Source organism: Oncorhynchus keta, chromosome 34 (assembly GCF_023373465.1).
Source record: "Oncorhynchus keta strain PuntledgeMale-10-30-2019 chromosome 34, Oket_V2, whole genome shotgun sequence".
NCBI classification, from domain to species: Eukaryota; Metazoa; Chordata; class Actinopteri; order Salmoniformes; family Salmonidae; genus Oncorhynchus; species Oncorhynchus keta.
Genome location: NC_068454.1, coordinates 56,042,240 through 56,060,554, shown reverse-complemented (window position 1 = coordinate 56,060,554; position 18,315 = coordinate 56,042,240). Strand labels below are relative to the sequence as shown.

Sequence of the window (18,315 nt, the reverse complement as noted above, 5' to 3'; positions counted from 1 at the left end):
GGGAGAGTACAGGCCCTGATATTCTTTGATCTTACAATATCAGCTTACATTTATTGAGTCCAAATGTCAGCTCGTTAAGGCATTAACGTGTTTAGAGTTAGTAAGTAGAGTTTATGCAGCAACATTGGAGTGAGTCAAAAGGGGGGTTTGAACTCCCAACCTGAAACAAGCACATTAACCACAGACAGTCCCAAAATACTTAATGCTTCTAAGGCCTTTACCAAGGCTTGGGTTGTACAGTATGTAATTCATAATTTCACTCCTGTCTCACCAGGTGCTGTGAGAGGTGAAGTGGACTTACTCCCGCCCCCGTCCCCAGCAGCCAATTGGACCTCAGCCTTGCCCACCCTCCCTTCTTCTGATTCATCCCTGGTGTTCTCCTTCAATGGCTCCACCCATGTTGCCATGGTACCCGACTCTATTGCCGCGGCCGTATCCGGAGACCATTTCACCCTTCAGCTGTGGATGAGAAGGGGTGGGATCAACACCCAGCCTCCGACTAATCAGGCCAGAGGAAACCGCAGGGAGGAGGAGACTATCGTCTGCAGTACCGTCAAGAATGGTCAGTCAAATGGTCAGTCACAACTGTCAGTCAAAGTAGAAATACTTTAAAGTACTACTTAAGTCATTTTTGGGGGTATCTGTACTTTACTATTTATATTTTTGACAACTTTTACTTTTATTTTGCTACATTCCTAAAGAAAATATTGTAATGTTTACTCCCATAAATATTTTTCTGACACCCAAAAGTACTCATTACATTTTTAATGCTTAGCACGACAGGAAAATTGTCCAATTCACTCACTTATCAAGATAACATCCCTGGTCATCCCTACTGCCACTAATCTGGCGAACTCACGAAACACAAATGCTTCATTTGCTAATTATGTGTTGGAGTGAAACCCCTGGCTATCCGTAAATTAACAAAAACAAGAAAATTGTGCCGTTTGGTTAATATAAGCATTTTTTTTATTTTTACTTTTGATACTTAAGTATATTTAAAAGCAAATATTTTTTTACTTTTACTCAAGTGCTATTTTACTGGGTGACTCATTATTACTTGAGTCATTTTCTATTAAGGTATCTTAACTTTTTTTTAATATAAGTTTTTTTATATATATTTTTTTTTTAATTCAGGGGGTGGATCAGCTTTAATATTGCAGATAGATTGTTGCTTCCATTAATGTAATTTTCTGCATTTCCAATCCCCCATATATTTTTTTGGTAATGTATCTTTTACTTTTACTCAAGTATGGGAATTGGGTACTTTTCCCACCGCTATATATATATATAACCCGTCAAAAGTTTGGACACACCTACTCATTCAAGGGGTTTTCTTTATTTTTACTATTTTCTACATTGTAGAATAATAGTGAAGACATTAAAACTATGAAATGCACATATGGAATCATGTAGTAACCAAACAGGAGACAAATGGCTGTGAGACATGGGTTTAATCCTAGACACATGAAAAGTGGGATGTATACAGAGGGTACGGGGCAACAGAAGACGAACAGCAGATGGGTAATGATCTTGGAGATGGGGAAAGGGACCATTTTAAAATGGGAGAAAGTTTGCGGGACTCCACCCGGAGGGGCAGATCTCGGTTGCACAGCCATACCCTCTGCCCGAGACGATGCCGGGGTCCGGTGGTGGTCCGCTTGTCTCCGATACTGCGAGGTAGTCTTGAGAAGAGCCGACCGGGCTCTCCTCCAGGTACAGCGGCGGACAAACATCTGGGCCGAGGGAATGCCGACCTCTTCCTCTTGCTCCAGGAAGAGCGGAGGCTGATAACCCAGGGAACACTCAAAAGGCGAGAGCCCGGTGGCAGAGCAGGGGAGGGTGTTGCGGGCAAAGAGTCGTCTCCAGGTCTTGATTGACTTGCTCCAACTGGCTGTTGGACTGAGGGTGGAACCCGGCGAACACGCTGACCGACGACCCAATGAATGTACAGGGCACCTTCCAGAACCTGGACAAGAACTGAGGACCCCTGTCGGAGACCATGTCCGCCGGGAGTCCATGGATCCATAAGACGTGCTGCACCATGAGCTAGGCCATCTCTTTGGCATAGGGAGCTTGGGGAAAGGAATGAAATGGGTGGCTTTGGGAAAACTGGTCCACTACAGTCAGGATGGCGGTGTTGCCATCAGATTGGGGGAGACCCGTGATGAAGTCCAGGGATATGTGAGACCAGGGACGGTGAGGGACAGGCAGTGGCTCAATGAGACCAGCCGGAGCTTGCCGAGGAGTCTTGTTCTGCTCACAGATCATGCAGGCGGCGACGAATGCGGAATGCCCGGGACCATGATAGGCCACCAAAAGCATTGTCATACAAAGGTGAGGGTCTGACGGAAGCCCGGGTGGCAGGTAACTCTGGAGGAGTGGGGCCAGTCCAGGACCAAGGGGCGGACAGAGTCAGGAACAAAGATCCGACTATCTGGCCCCCCTATCGGCTGGGAATTCTGGGTGTCATGGACCTTCTTCCCTATTCCCCAGCTGAGTGCCGTCGCCAGACACGAGGTGGAAAGGATAGTCTCAGGGTCCGAGGGTGGAGCCGCAGGGCTATAGTGGCATGACAGTGCTTTCGGCTTGTTATTCTTGGATCCCGGTCGGTAGGAGAGGGAGAAGTTAAACTAGGTGAAAAGCAGGGCCCACCTAGCTTGCCTGGTATTGAGACGCTTGGTGTTGCGGAGATATTCCAGGTTCTTATGATCCGTCCACACAATGAATGGCTGTTCTGCCCGCTCCAACCAGTGACTCCACTCCTCCAACACCATCTTCACCACGAGAAGCTCACGATTCCCCACATCATAATTCCTCTCCTTGGTGTTGAGGCGATGGGAGATGGCGCAGGGATGTAACTTGAGGTCCAGGGCAGAATGCTGGAACAGGACAGAGATCACTCTGACATCCAAAGCATCGGTCTCCACCATGCACTGACGGGACGCGTCAGGAAGAACCAATATGGGAGCTGTGGTGAAGCGGTGCTTCAGGTCCCGGAACGCCCGGTCAACAGCTGGGGACCATGTGAATGGAATCTTGGGAGAGGTGAGTGTAGACAGGGGGAAGCCAGGGCATTGTAACGCCAGATAAAGCGTCGATAAAAGTAGGAAAATCCCAGGAAACGTTGCAGCTGCACTCTGGACATAGGCTGGGGCCAATTCACAACAGCTCTCACCTTTATCGGATCCATCTGTACATTCCCTGCAGCGATGATGTAACCAAGGAAGGGGATGTTGGAGCAATGAAATTCTAATTTCTCCGCTTTCACAAAAAGCTGGTTCTCCAGCAGGAGCTGGAGGACCTGTCGGACATGGAGCACATGTTCTTGGGCTGAGTGGGAGAAAATGAGGATGTTGTCGGGGTAGACAAAGACGAACCGGTTCAACATGTCGCGGAGAACGTCATTAACTAGGGCCTGGAACACAGCTGGGGTGTTGGTAAGGCTAAATGGCATGACCAGATATTTGTAGTGACTGCTGGTTCTGTTGAAGGCAATCTTCCAATCGTCCCCTTTCCGTATCCACACCAGGTGGTAGGCATTCCACAGGTCCAACTAGGAGAAAATGGTGGCCCCCTGGAACAGCTCGAAGACCGAGGCGATGAATGGTAGTTGGTAGCGGTTCTTCACCGTGATGTCATTGAGACCCCGGTAATCAATGCACGGGCGCAGGGTTTTGTCCTTCTCTACAAAGAAGAACCCTGCGCCGGCGGGGGAGGCAGAAGGATGGATACACCCTGCAGCTAGATAGTCCTCGATGTAGGTCTCGATAGCCATGGACCCGACAGAGTACAATCATCCCCGGGGTGGTGTGGTGCCTGGGAGAAGGTTGATCCCACAGTCATAGGGTCGGTGCAGAGGAAGTGAAGTGGACCGGACATTACTGAAAACCTCCCGGAGGTCCTGGTACTCCGCGGGAATGAAAGAGGTCCAGGGAAACTTTGTAGCCCACAGGAAGATGTCCCGGGGCAGGCTGCGCTGACATCAGGCAATTGGCATGGTAGAATGGGCTCCAACCCATGATGGCACCAGCAGTGCAGTTTATTAAGGGATTGTGTCGCTGGTGCCAAGAGAATCCTAATATCACGGGAACCTGAGGAGACTTAATTAGCATGAATTTAATTGCCTCTCTGTGATTCCATGACACTCGTAGATTGATGGGAGTGATATTGCAGGTGACCTGGCCCCGTCCAACGTTCTAACATCCATGGGAATGGAGCGGGGCTGAGTGGGGATGCCTAGGTCAGACGTCAGGGTAGCGTCTATGAAACTCTTATCGGCCCCAGAGTTGAGGAGTACCCGGAGAGATTTCGACTGGTTCCCTCACAGCAGGATGGCATGGAAAGGGGTGCGAGTAAGGGGAGAGGAAAAATTCTCCATATGGCCCACCAGAGTACTCGCCCCTACCTGGTGAGCCTGATCTTTTAGTGGACAGAAGGACACTAAATGACCAGTAGTCCCGCAATACAACTCTTCGTGTGAAGCCAGTGGAAAGACATTCGGCTGGGGACAGCCTCTCTCTGCCTAGTTGCATCAGCTCGGGAAGAGGTAAATCGGCAGACTTTGGAGACTCTCGGGGGAACTCGGCTCGCCTCGAGTGTTCTCGGCCATGGAGACGTCAGGGACTTTTGGGATGCCTCGGAGGCGAGTTTGATTTTCCTACATCCCCGTAGCCACTCAGCGATTACAGGTTCCATGCACTCTCAGCTTCCAACGTGCAGAAATCCACTGCATAGTCTACCACATTGCAGGAGTCTTGCCAAAGCTGGAGTAACTTCCAGGCAGCCTCTCTCCCAGAGAATCGAAAACCTTCACCTCTTCACCCTCGATAACGCCCAACAAGTTCCAGACTCTCCAGCGAAGTGCTCCAGGGTAGGTAAGCGGGGTTCTCGGGAAACCAGGGTGGCCGCGCTGCTAACAGCCGAGTTACTGAGGGGCTGGGAGGTTACTGTCGTGATAGGCTGCCTGACAGACAACCTGCGGAATTGCAAGTTGGCATTCTCTCAACCAGCTTCATGAGGAATGATTTTCCAATAGTCTTGAAGGAGTTCCCACATATGCTGAGCACTTGTTGGCTGCTTTTACTTCTCTGCAGTCCAACTCATCCCAAACCATCTCATTTGGGTTGAGGTCAGGTGCTTGTGGAGGCCAGGTCATCTGATGCAGCACTCCATCACTTTCCTTCTTGGTCAAATAGCCCTTACACAGCATGGAGGTGTGTTTTGGATCATTGTCCTGTTAAAAAAACAAATTATAGTCCCACTAAGTGCAAACCCGATGGAATGGCGTATTGCTACAGAATGCTGTGGTAGCCGTGCTGGTTAATTGTGCCTTGAATTCTAAATAAATCTCTGACAGTGTCACCAGCAAAGCACCATCACACCTCCTCCGTGCTTCACGGTGGGAACCACACATGTGGAGATCATCCGTTCACCTACTCTGCGTCTCACAAAGACACAGCGGTTGGAACCAAAAATCTCACATTTGGACTCATCAGACTAAAGGACAGATTTAAACTGGTCTAATGTCCATTACTCGTGTTTCTTGCCCAAGCAAGTCTCTTCTTATTATTGGTGTCCTTTAGTAGTGGTTTCTTTGCAGCAAATCCGCCATGAAGGCCTGATTCACGCATTCTCCTCTGATCAGTTGATGTTGAGATCTGTATGTTACTTGAAGTCTGTGAAGCATTTATTTGGGCTGCAATTTCTGAGGCTGGTAACTTTAATGAACTTATCCTCTGCAGCAGAGGGATTTCTGGGTCTTCTTTCCTGTGGCGGTCCTCATGAGAGCCAGTTTCATCATAGCGCTTGATGGTTTCTGTATGGTTTCTGTATGGTTTCTGGATCTTCTGTATACCACCCCTAACTTGTCACAACACAACTGATTGGCTCAAACTCATAAAGAAGGAAATTAACTTTTAACAAGGCACACCTGTTAATTGAAAGGCATTGCAGGTGACTACCTCATGAAGTTGGTTGAGAGAATGCCAAGAGTGTGCAATGCTGTCATCAAGGCAAAGGGAGGCTACTTTGAAGAATCTCAAATATAAAATATATTGTGATTTGTTTAACACTTTTTTTGGGTTACTACACGATTCGTATGTGTTATTTCATAGTTTTGATGTCTTCATTATTCTACAATGTAGAAAATTGTCAAAATCAAGAAAAACTCTGGAATGAGAAGGTGTCCAAACTTTTGACTGGTACAGTATATATTTATTTTTTCTGATTTTGCAGAGAGTGATACAGTATCCTCAGCACCCCTACTTCCCTCCGCTATGTACACTGTATCTTTATGGCTCTGCTTCAGTCTAATTCTATGAAGACTATGGCGAGGAAATATGAAAAGCCTGTTGTTGTGAGATGCACTGCCTGTATCTCATATTCCGTCTGCAAGTTTTTGTCTCAAATGCTGTTTTCTGTCTACTGACTGCCAGTCTCCTCTCCCTGTTCCTCAGACGACTCCTTCTCCCACTACTCTCTCTCCGTTCACGGCTGCCGTCTATCTCTTTTCTACTGGCCCGATGTCTCCGCTGCGCGGCCCGTAAAATTCCTCTGGAAACTGGAGCAGGTACTATGGGAATGCTGCTAGATGAGGCTGGAACAGATTTTCTTCAATAAACTGTTGCTAGAAGGAGAGCTATGAGTGAAAGAGACATACAAAAAGGCCAACGCTCACTTAATGCCAGTTTCAATTGTATTTATTTATTTATTTTGAAGAAAACTGCATTAAGTAGGGTTACAACCCAGGGCTCCTGATCTCAAGGCAGACTCGCTAGCTACAAGGGAAAGGGAAGACCTAGTCAGTTACACAACTGAATGCATTCAACCAAAATGTGTCTTCTGCGTTTAACCCTACCCTTCTGAATCAGAGAGCTGCGGGGAACTACCTTAATCGACATCATCGGCACCCGTGGAGCAGTTGTTGCTTAGCTCAAGGGCAGAACAGCAGATTTTTTCACCTTGCCGGCTTGGGGATTCAAACATGCAACCTTTTGGTTACTATCGCAATGCTCTACCTGCTAGGCTAGGATATTTCCCTTGGGGGAATTTGTAAATATGGGAATGGACAAAGAGCAAGGGGGATTGGAAAGAATAGGATTTGGAAGAGAGGCAGGGGCAGAGGGGATAAGGGGATGGTGGGATTGTGTGGTTTTGGTTGGAGGGGGGACTAAGTGGTTTTGGCTGGGGTTACTGGTCGTAGACAGCTTAAACTGGGTAGGATTATAGGGGCCAAGCTGATACAGATAAGATTTGGCATATCCCTCTGTCTCTCTTCTGCAACAATATCTGTTACAGTGCTCAGTCTGGTGTCATGGGTGGTGTTCAGTAGAAACAAAAGGGATAAAACATTTAGAAACATTTAGATATTATATGGGATATTCATGTAGCACATCTAGTATATTTTTTTTAGTTCTCCTGTTTTGTGTACACAACCAAAGTGTTCAGCTGTTTTTTGACCTCTGACCTATTGTGTCTTCATGTCCTTCTTTCCTCGCTAGGTGTGTGACAGCGAATGGCATCACCTGTCCCTCAGTGTCCAGTTCCCCTCTGTGACATTGTACGTGGACGGAGTCACCTTCGACCCCGCCCTCATCCACGACAACGGAGCCATACCCAACCCTGCCCCACGACAGCGACTGGTCATTGGCGCCTGCTGGGGTAACGATTGGTTAAACCAAAGACAGTACAGTATGAAGATTGGTGATTTTAGTCTATCACACTTGTAGGCGATGTCATGGTGACGTCAGCAAGCTAAGCTCACGTTATCGTGTCTAACAGTCTGGTGGTGAACTCTGCAAATTAAAGCCACTCCTTCGATATAAAGTTGTTTTTCACAAAAATTCAAACGTTTCAGTTTGTCACTTTCATGAAGTTGGAGTAATGATGTTCAACTACTTAAGATATTGGCTCGAGTCTAGGTTGTGCCTTTTAGATTTAGAGAAAATAAACAACTAAGGAAGATTTTTTTTACTTCTCTCATCGACTTCCCAAACCCTGGTGTCGTGTCTTTGGCTATGCCAGATTAATTGCTATGACATGCTATTCTGTAAAATACTTTCTCTGTAATTATTATCACCTGATTGAGCTAATCAGGTAAATGTAATTAACTAGAGAGTCGGACACCACGAAATAATATTTATAGAGCTGTTATCTTCCGAATCAACTCTTAAAGATTTAGCAATATTTTACATCAATAGCAGTCCACATTAATTGTCATCTTACTTCAGTCTCATATTCTGAAAGTTGTAAATTCTTGGTTATCTGCAAGAATCCTGGCTAACAAGTTGAATCAGCAATACAAAATTGGGTTTAATTATTTTTAAACTAAATACCTAACTAATCACGCAGAATAACATATATAAATAATTAATTATACCTGGATAATTCTTTATGTCATAGGAAACGTCACTCGCGGGCGGAACAGATATGACAGCTTGTTACACAAAAGAAAAGGGGCGGGGTTTGAGTGAAAGAGCGGGAGACTGGGGGAACAAAGGGAAGAAGCTGTGCTATCGTAAATACAGTATCTTATGCATTCTAAATTACCGCCCATTTGGAAAAGGAAAATGCAATAAATATTTACTCGCTTCAGTAGGTTGGTGGTAGGTGGAAGGCCATGTTGCCAAACCGAGTCTTCTGTCCTTTGAAGAATGTCTCTGGTGGTCCCTTGGAATACATTGTAGTGACGTCATTGTGTGGTAGATGGGATACTCTGTCTTTTCCTTCCTAACCTGCGTTTGCAGCTGCGGTCACTAACTCAACGGCTAGGAGGTATCACTTCTGTCGTGAATAAGAGTTCAAAGTTCATATTCGGATTACCAGAATATCGTTTATTTCCCCCCACATACTGATATTCCCAGAATCTCTATGTTAACCAAGGTTTTTTTTGTATGTAACCTCAGTAGGTTAGAGAAGAGAAAAGGGGGGAAGAGGTATTTATGACGGTAATAAACCTATCCCCCAGGCCAATGTCATGACACCGGCCTGGTCTGTTTGACCTGTTTCACAAGAATTACTGGAAAATGTTGCAATGTTGCGCCTCTGGGTTTAGAAACTCTGTGGTTAAACCTTACTCTACCTAGAACGGTTAAACCTCACACTGCATAGAATACCTGTCAGCAAATGAAGGGTGCCTAAGTGGGCCACACTTTACATTACAGAGGTCCTATACTAGAGTAACTGCCAGTTGGATAACTAATAACATATTATTCTATAACAAGCTAGTTCACAAGAATGAATTAGAAATGTCACTTTTAATTAAATACACATATACATACCCTGGAATGATGGCTATGTAAAGTGTTGCTAATGAGTGGTAGTTGATGAGAACATGGCAAGGAAAAGATCACAATAATGTACCACAATAGGCAATGGAATATAAATGTATTGCTTTGGCAATACATTTCTTGAATAGGTTACAGGATTACAAAAGAGCAACGCCTTCCCCAAAAACATTTTTGGCTTTTGTCCCAGTTCACGTTCTTCTGCAAATGAAACCGTTCATAGAACCAAATGTTCCAGTACACCAATGAAAGCAACGCACACACACACATATATACAGTGCCTTGCAAAAGGATTCAGACCCCTTGGATTTCTTCAAATTTTATTGGGTTACAAAGTGGAATTCAAATGTATTTAATTACCATGTCAACAGTCTACACAAAATATTGTAATGTTAAAGTGGAAGAAAAATTCTAAAATATAGTTGTTGTGTAAGTATTCAGCACCCTGAGTTCCTAATGTCTGGTATACTCAGTGTATAAACCACAGCATAATTATTAACTTGACCATGCTTAAAGAGATATTTAATGTCTGATTTGTTATTGTTACCCATCTACCAATCACTTCCCTTCTTTATGAGGCTTACAAATGCTCTCTGGTCTTTGTAGTTGAATCTGTGCTTGAAATTCAATACAGTACTTGGCTGAGGGATCATATGTATGTTCGGGGGATAGAGGAAGGGTTAGTCATTCTAAAATCATGTCAAGTCCTATTATTTCACAGTCCATGTAACTTATTACGTGATTTGTTAAGCCAAATGTACTCCTTAACTAATTAGGTTAAGGTGCTGAATACTTAGGCAACAACTATATTTTAGTTATACATTTTTTATTTATCTAAAAAAAATAACTTTTTTTCTCTTCCACTTTCGCATTTGAGTACTTTGTGTAGATTGTTGACCCAAAAAATGACAATTTATTTGAATCCCACTTTGTAGTACAATAAAATGTGAAGAAATCCAAGGGTTTTGAATACTTTTGCATACACACACATACATACATACACACACGCCATCTGACACCGAAAAGCATGACATTTCCCTCCTCATTCACCTAATTATATTTGTGTGAGATGCTCTGACTGCCTCTCCATACTCTATAAATATCACTGACTTATCAATTATTTAGGCTAACAGAACAACAGGCAGGCCAGACGGTTAGCCTGCCAGTTACACCAGCGCCAATCGCTAAAATGGGACACACCAATTAGCACTGGAAATACACTCACACACACATCATGGCTACTGCCTGTGTGGTAACCAGCTGCTGGGAGATTATGAGGGTATGACACACCTTTGTCAGATTTACATGTATATTTTCCTTCTTATTCCGTTTTTTTCACTCCTTTCTCTTTTTCCACTATGCCTCTTGCTTTTACTAAACATTTATTTCTCCTCTCACACCTGTCTTTCTCACTTCTCTCTGTTATCCTCTACCCCTTCTGTTTTAAAGGCCCAGTGCAGTCAAAATTCAGTTTTTCTGTGTTTTATTTAAGTGATAATGCCAAAGAAGCCAGTGTTTGGAGGATATATTGGCGCGGGTGTTATATATCTTACAAACACCGGCTTCGAGGGCATTAACACTTTTATACAACAAGTTACCAACATATTTTAAAAAATGATTTACATATTTTTATTAAAAACGTTATTTTGGTGAATTTATTCATACTTTTTCATCCTTCCACAACATATAGTCCCGACACAAATCTAGGGTTGCTACCTAAGCCGATTGGTTGTTCGTTCTATCGGTTCGGTTGATGCATTTGCAATTGTTTAAGCTGTTTTCTAGTTATATTTATTTGGATACATTCATAACAATGAGCTAATGCAGCACGATTTCGTCTGGCATAGAAAATGTGCTCACTCGTCAGGACACTTGTTCATAGGAGCTAGCCAATAATACAGCTAACACAATCACTTTAAACTGGAACTGGAAAGACCGCAAACTAGATGCACTTCGTTTGACTTTTTTACAATTTACATTTCTTTGTATATATCCATAAAAATGATGCCAGCTGATTCATGATTTCGACTGGCTGAGAAAAGCTGCCTGTCAGTCTCATCTCGACTCTCGACAAGTTCATTACTCTGGGAAAGCTTGGGATCGAATTTGAATATTGAAACAATGTTACAAATGTCGGAGAGACAGACAGCAAGGTTTATACAAATCTCCGCTGTTGAAAACTAAATGTTATCTTAACAGAAATGTTAGATCATGTCTAGATGCTTTTTATAATGGACATCACGTTTATAAATGGCTTGGCTGGGCTGACGAGACAATGGATTGCACAGTCAGAAGGAACAGAGTAAATAGGCATTTTAACATCTTAGATTTAACCAATCAGGATTAGACCCACCTGTTGTATAAATAATATTTTACAACAGCTGATGAAACTTTTTATCAGTGTTATTTCCTGCTAGTTGCTGGTTGAAAATACAATCTACACAGGACCTTCTAATCAGAAGGTTTGCATGGGCGGGAGTTTCCGGCTTTCCATGGTGATATCACCATGCTGTAAATTGGTTAATAGACCTATAACAAAGAGAGTTTCAAACCTCTCTGCCAACAGCTGGTTTTCAGTTTCCCCCTCCCCATTCAGACCACTCCCAGACAGTCCTTGCAAAATTCTTGAGAAATGTTTTTTTGTAAAAAAAACATATTTTTCCCCCCCAATTTGAATGGAAATCTATTACTGTAAGGTACTTAATTGTTACACAGAAATTATTTTATGTAAAAATGACTGCATGGAGCCTTTAACCTTTCCTCTTTTCTCCCCACAGAGACAGAAGATAAACAAAAGGACATCCTTAACAACACCATCCCTGAGGGGAAAGACACAGGTGACTTAATTGTGTGTGTGTGTCCGTCCATGCGCATATATGTCTGTGTGTGGGTGTTCATATTTTTGTGTGTGTTGACTGTGTTAATTTTGTTTCTGGTTCTTTAGGGAAGTATGTGGGTGGTTACCGTGGCCTGTTGTCAGGGGTGACGGTGCGGCCAGGGAGTGTGGAGCCTCACAGTGTGGTGGAGTGTCTGTACGCCTGCAGGGAGGGGCTGGACTTTGGGGACCTCGAGACCTTGGGCTCAGGCATGAAGGTAACCTCACCCTGCTGAAGAGGAGTCCTATAGATCACTGTCTCACTTGGCTAAGGCTTAAGAGTGGGCTTTGACACCCAGAAATTTTATTTCTTCATCTAGGTCATGGCACCCAAACATTTTTTTTAACCACTGCTACAGAATATGTCTTACTCAGATTGTTGTGTACAAAAAGGGTTTGTTTCCTCCTGATGTATATGGAGTCTACTGCATGATATTTTTCTGTGCACATGTAAAACATATATATATTTTTTTACAGTCAATCAAAACTGAAGTCCCAAAACGGTGGTACTGATGAAATATATAAAGAGAATACATAGCTGGAATGAACTGTGTGTGTGACTATGAGGGGTGTGCAACCTCGGAGCATGAACTCTTGACCTTTGACCTTTTAGGTGCATGTGAACCCCAGTCAGTCTGTGCTGGTTCTAGAGGGTGATGACATTGAGAGCTTCAACAGGGCCGTGCAACAGGTCACCTACAGGAACTCTCTCCGCTTCGCCACCCCTGGAGTCAGGCCACTCAAACTGACCACCTCACTCAGGTACATGCTGCACACACACACACACACACACACACACACACACACAGAGGACTAAGTGATCTCGCTCCCCGAGGCCGACGTGAGTAGAGTCTTTAATCAGGTCAACACTCGTAAGGCCGCGGGGCCGGCCAGTTCCATGACGTGTTCTCAGAGCATGTGAAGAACAAATGTCAGGCACATTCACGGTCATTTTCAACCTCTCCTTGTCCCCGTCTGTAATCCTCACATTTTTAGCTGTTCAACATCATTCCTGTTCCCAAGAACTCTGAGGTTCCATGCCACAATGTCTACCACCCTGTAGCACTCACATCTGCAATCGTGAAGGGCTGTGAAAGGCTGGTTATGGCACACATGAACTCCATCATCCCAGACACTCCAATTTGCATTCCACTCCAACAGATCCATAGATGACGCAATCTCAATTGCACTCCATACTGCCCTCACCCACCTCAGAGAAATAGAAATGTGAGAATGCTGCTCATTGACTACAGCTCAGCGTTCAACACCATTTTCCCCTCCAAGCTGGAAACCAAGCTTTGGACCCTGGGACTGAACACCTCTCTCTGCAACTGGATCCTGGACTTCCTGACGGGCCAACCCCAGGTGGTGAGGGTAGGCAACATCAAATCCGCCACACAGACCCTCAACACGGGGGCCCCTCAGGGGTGCGTGCTTAGTCCCCTCCTGTAATCCCTTTTCACCATGACTGCGTGGCCACGCACAACTCAAACACCATTATCATGCTAACAACAACGGTGGTAGGCCTGATCACCGGAGACGATGAGAAAGCCTACAGGGAGGAGGTCAGAGACCTGGCAGTGTGGTGCCGGTACAACAACCTCTCCCTCAACGTCAGTAAGACCAAGAAGCTGATTGTGGACCCATCCACATCGACAGGACTGCAGTGGAGCGGAGCTTCAAATTCCTCTGTGTCCAAATCAATAAGGACTTAAAATGGTCCTCTATATCAAGGCAGTGTGAAAGGAAGGCTGAGAAATTTGTTAGACTCATGCCACCCAAGCCATAGACTGTTCTCCCTGCTTCCACACGGCAACGGTACCGGTGCATCAAGTCTGACACTAACAGGCTCCTGAACAGCTTCTCTCGCCAAGTCAATAGCTAACAAAATGGCGACACGGATTATTTGGGTTGAGCCTTTTTTTGCTCGGTCTCTCTGCACACTCACAAGACTCTACACACTCACGCACACTGACGCACACACACACAGACACTAACTTAATTTGCTCACACACATGACATGCACACACATGTATACTGACTACACGCACGCACACACACTCACATACAGTTAACATATACTCTGCCACTGCTCTGTTTATCATATATCCTGATGCCTAAGTCACCTTACCCCTATACATGTCTACCTCTATCACTAAGTATCCCTGCACATTGTAAATATGGTACTGGAGCTGACCATGTGTATATAGTTTACTTACTTTCTCGTGTTCCTCTTATTTTTATTTCTCATGTGTTTTTTTTTGTGCTCTACCTTGTGTAATGTTCAGTACTACATTGATATTGATTAGTGCATTGTTGGGTTGAGAGCTTGCAAGAAAGTCTGTACTTTGTGCAGACGACTTTAAAACTTCAAACAGGCACACACACTGACAATGCAGCATTTTTCCAGGACTGCTTTGTGGAAGGGAGCTCTTCGTTGGACATTGGACATTGACATTGATCTCAATAAACGTGGACACGGCTAGAGTAGTCGATAAGCAATTCTATGGAATGAAAGAGCGTGATGTTAAAGGAACGACGTCGTCCCAAACCTCAGGTTCTAATGGCAGTTATCTTATCTTTGACTTGTGTTCTGGTTCGCAATTACTTGTATCATATCTCTAAAGCCATTCTTTCACCACAACCTGTCCTCTCTGTGACAGAGTATTTCAGCCAATGTTGATGTAGTGTCGGTGCCAGTTTGTTTCTGTCTCGTTTTGGACATTTTTCATTGTCTATCCATTGTTTAACGACATAACATCATTGAAGGATGCCAGGTACCCAAGCTAATGATGAATTAAATAATTTGTTCATTCATTTTTTCAAAGGTTCTTATACAACTTGGGGGTAGAACATGTAGACACCTTTTTGATTGACCCTTATCCCCTCATAGTCTCCATGCACACTCGCAGGGCCCTACACACACACACACACACACACACACACACTGTCGCTCCAACACACACAAACAATCACATCTTCCTTTGCTCACTGGCACATAATATGCACGTACATTTATGCTGACTCTACACACCCACTCACATACAAGCTGCTGCTACTCTGTTTATCTTATATCCTGTTGCCTAGTTCCCTTACCCCTATACATATCTACCTCCATCACGCCAGTGTCCATGCACATGTAAATATGGTATTGCATATGACTTTTTAAATATTTCCTGTATATAGTATACTTACTTATAGTAATTACTTTGTGTATTTCATATTTCTTATTATTATTTCTTGTGTGTTTTTGTTCTAGTAATACATAGTTATTGATTATTGCATTGTTTGGTTTTGAGTTAGCAAGAAAGGCATTTCACTGTACTTGTGCATGTGAAACTTGAAACTTTTACTCTGCAAGTGTATCAGAGCACAAGGATACGCTGTTATGTTGAAGGATATCATCCCGGTGCAAGGAGTGGAGCTTTATCTGCAGATGATATGAGTCACGGTCTTTTTGCTCAACTAGGTAATCTAGCCTTGGGTAAGAGGAAGCACGGTTGAAGCATATAATCTTGAAACAGCACATTTTTTTAATGCCACGGTGTATCGCACGTTGTATTAAGTTCATGGATAACCAGACGTTTTTTTCCCCTTCTGTTTTTGGATTAATGCGCCACGTTGGCCTAAACGGGTCCTTTTTTAAATCCACTTTGTTGATTTCAAATATTTATGCACTTTGTGAAGTGCATTAAGGTCCTATCTATCAATGTTATTTTGTATCTGACCCATCACAGGAAGTGATGCAACAACAGGATATCCTCATTATCTAACCCTGTATGGTAGGGCTATATAAAAGAGCTTTGCTTAATGTTGTGTCTTTTTAAAGATTAGTCAGATTTAAGGTACAACAGTGATGTGGTGTTTTTATGCTTGTTTTGAGATCTGTTTTCATGAGTTTGTGGATTTTCTTTTTGCTTGTGGCTTTTAAGATTAGTCTGATTCCAGGTCAGGAGGTTATTGGCTTTTTCTAGTGTGTTCTTCAGTCTGATTATCAGTTAGTAGTAGAAGGGGATGTTTATTTAATAGTGGTTAAAGATAAGACTGATTTGAGGTCAGCAGTTCCTCCAGATGGCTGACAGCAGGCCCTTGTGGAGAGTCCGATATAGCAGCTGCTCACTGAAAGAGTGCGAGAGAGATAGTATTACTGCAGTTCCAACACTCACACACTAAACAACTCAAAGCACCACTTGAATCATAAATCAAGTACAGAATCGCCAAATAATAATACCTTTTCAAAGTGCTTCTGAAAAGTGGCACAATTAGTATCCGCTACTAATTAGTATCAGACAATGCATGCAATATCATATAGTCCAGGGTTTTTCAATCCTGGTTCTGGAAATCCACAGTGTGTGCAGGCTTTTGTCCTAGACTAACATTAACACACCTGATTTGGCTAATCGTCAAGTCCTAAAACTGTTTACTTATAGAGAAATAACTGGTACCCTATCCCCCCCCCCTGCTCCTTCTCTCTCTCTCTTTCCTCCCCCTAGGTGTTTCAATGAGGAGAGTTGTCTTACGCTCAGGCAGTTGGAGGGCTACCTGGTGGTCCTTCAGCCCGATGCCCCTCAGATCTCCCTGTCTGGGGTCGGCCCCCACCTGGCCCGCCCCGCTCCTGAATTTGAGGGCCCCCGTGGTGTACCCCTCTTCCCAGAGCTGAGGATCGTGTGCTCCCTGTCTCATGCTGTTAACACAGCCGCTCAGGGCATGGAGGGAGGAGGTGAGCCAGCAAACAGCCCTTCCATGAATACTACAATGCGGGGGTAGAGACTAGTGCATTCCAATCACATCAATCTAATACATTTGAGAGCATTTTGCCATCATTTCTACTGTACATGGATTGATGCTTCTAAAAATAATTATGGGAGCACGACTAATTTACATATGGACCATTGTCTAGTCGGAACACATTGTATCGTCAATCAAACTGCGCATATTTTACTTAGATTCTACACCTGATCTCAGCCTGTTTTCAAAAGTCATACAGGGCTGAAGCCTGGATCTCAAACTTACAAATCACTTATTTTTCTTACACTTGCCTCTATTTCCACTTACTAGCAGTGCCACTTAATTATATGTTTGCTGACAAATAATGTGAGGTAATATCTGTCTTTCTTCCAAATCTGATTTGAATTGGGGTGCATGTTTCCTACCCCTGTGAAAGTATGTTCCCAGTCATATAGTTGGGTTGGTTGTTTAGCAACAAAACCGATGCATGCGCAACTATGGGGAAAAACAGACTGGGTTGACTTAGAGCGGGGCGCCGGGTAGCCTAGTGATTAGTGTTGGGCCAGTAACTGAAAGGTTGCTAGATCGAATCCCCGAGCTGCCAAGGTAAAAATCTGTTGTTCTGCCCCTGAACAAGGCTGTTAACCCACTGTTCCTAGGCTGTCACTGTATATAAGAATTTACTCTTAACTGACTTGCCTCGTAAAAAAAAATAAAAAATAATAATAGTCGACAACATGTAAACTATATTCCGTCTCCAATGTTTATTGAATACATAAATACATTTGCCCAATGAGCACTTGTTGTCTCTCAAATACATCGTTACAGTTGTTGGTTAGCTCGCGAGCTAATTTTAGCCATTGACATGAAATCAGTCAAAACACCTCAGAATTAGCTGAAACGGGTCACTTACAATTCCCCACAAGGCGGTTTCTTGTCATTGTTATCTGGCCAGCTATCTGGCCATCCAGAATCACAACAACTCACGGACTTCAGCTCCATTTGAAGTGCGCACATCCTCAGCTAATCCATCTATACATATATTCTTCACTGACCCAGCCCCCCTCCACCCATCAACTTCCCCCAATGATTGTGTGCTTGAATACTAACTAGGACCACACAGACCCTGTACTATTATTAGAAGTGCTTTGTGCATGTGAGAATCATAGGTATGTGTGCAATGGCTGTATATTGGAGAGGAAGCACACATCTGTGTGTGTCATCCGTTATGAGGATGATGATGGTTATGTATAAAAGCCTCTTCCTGCATGGGGTCTGTTCAGGTCAGGACATGGTTGATAAAGCTGTGTAGCAACAGAGAACATAGTCTCTGCCAATGCTTTATCTGTGGCTCACTACCTAATCTATTATGTACTTTATTCTGTCTCTCCAAAATGGGATAGTCCTGTTTTATCCACTTAATCC

The 18,315-nt window shown here is 43.9% G+C and overlaps 1 protein-coding gene across 4 annotated transcripts in view; it reads left to right on the top strand.

Annotated features, from left to right (window-relative positions):
• LOC118367322 (calsyntenin-3-like) overlaps window positions 1–18,315 on the top strand; it is a 37,269-nt gene that overhangs the window by 14,775 nt on the left and 4,179 nt on the right. For 3 of the 4 annotated variants that reach the window (XM_035750666.2, XM_035750662.2, XM_035750664.2), the window contains exons 8-14: window positions 275–574; window positions 6,459–6,571; window positions 7,503–7,662; window positions 12,065–12,124; window positions 12,232–12,380; window positions 12,776–12,924; window positions 16,656–16,882. In XM_035750666.2, the coding sequence (XP_035606559.1) occupies window positions 275–574; window positions 6,459–6,571; window positions 7,503–7,662; window positions 12,065–12,124; window positions 12,232–12,380; window positions 12,776–12,924; window positions 16,656–16,882 (1,158 nt within the window). The remainder of the gene's footprint in view (window positions 1–274; window positions 575–6,458; window positions 6,572–7,502; window positions 7,663–12,064; window positions 12,125–12,231; window positions 12,381–12,775; window positions 12,925–16,655; window positions 16,883–18,315) is intronic. The other variant, XM_035750665.2, reaches the window with a different exon arrangement.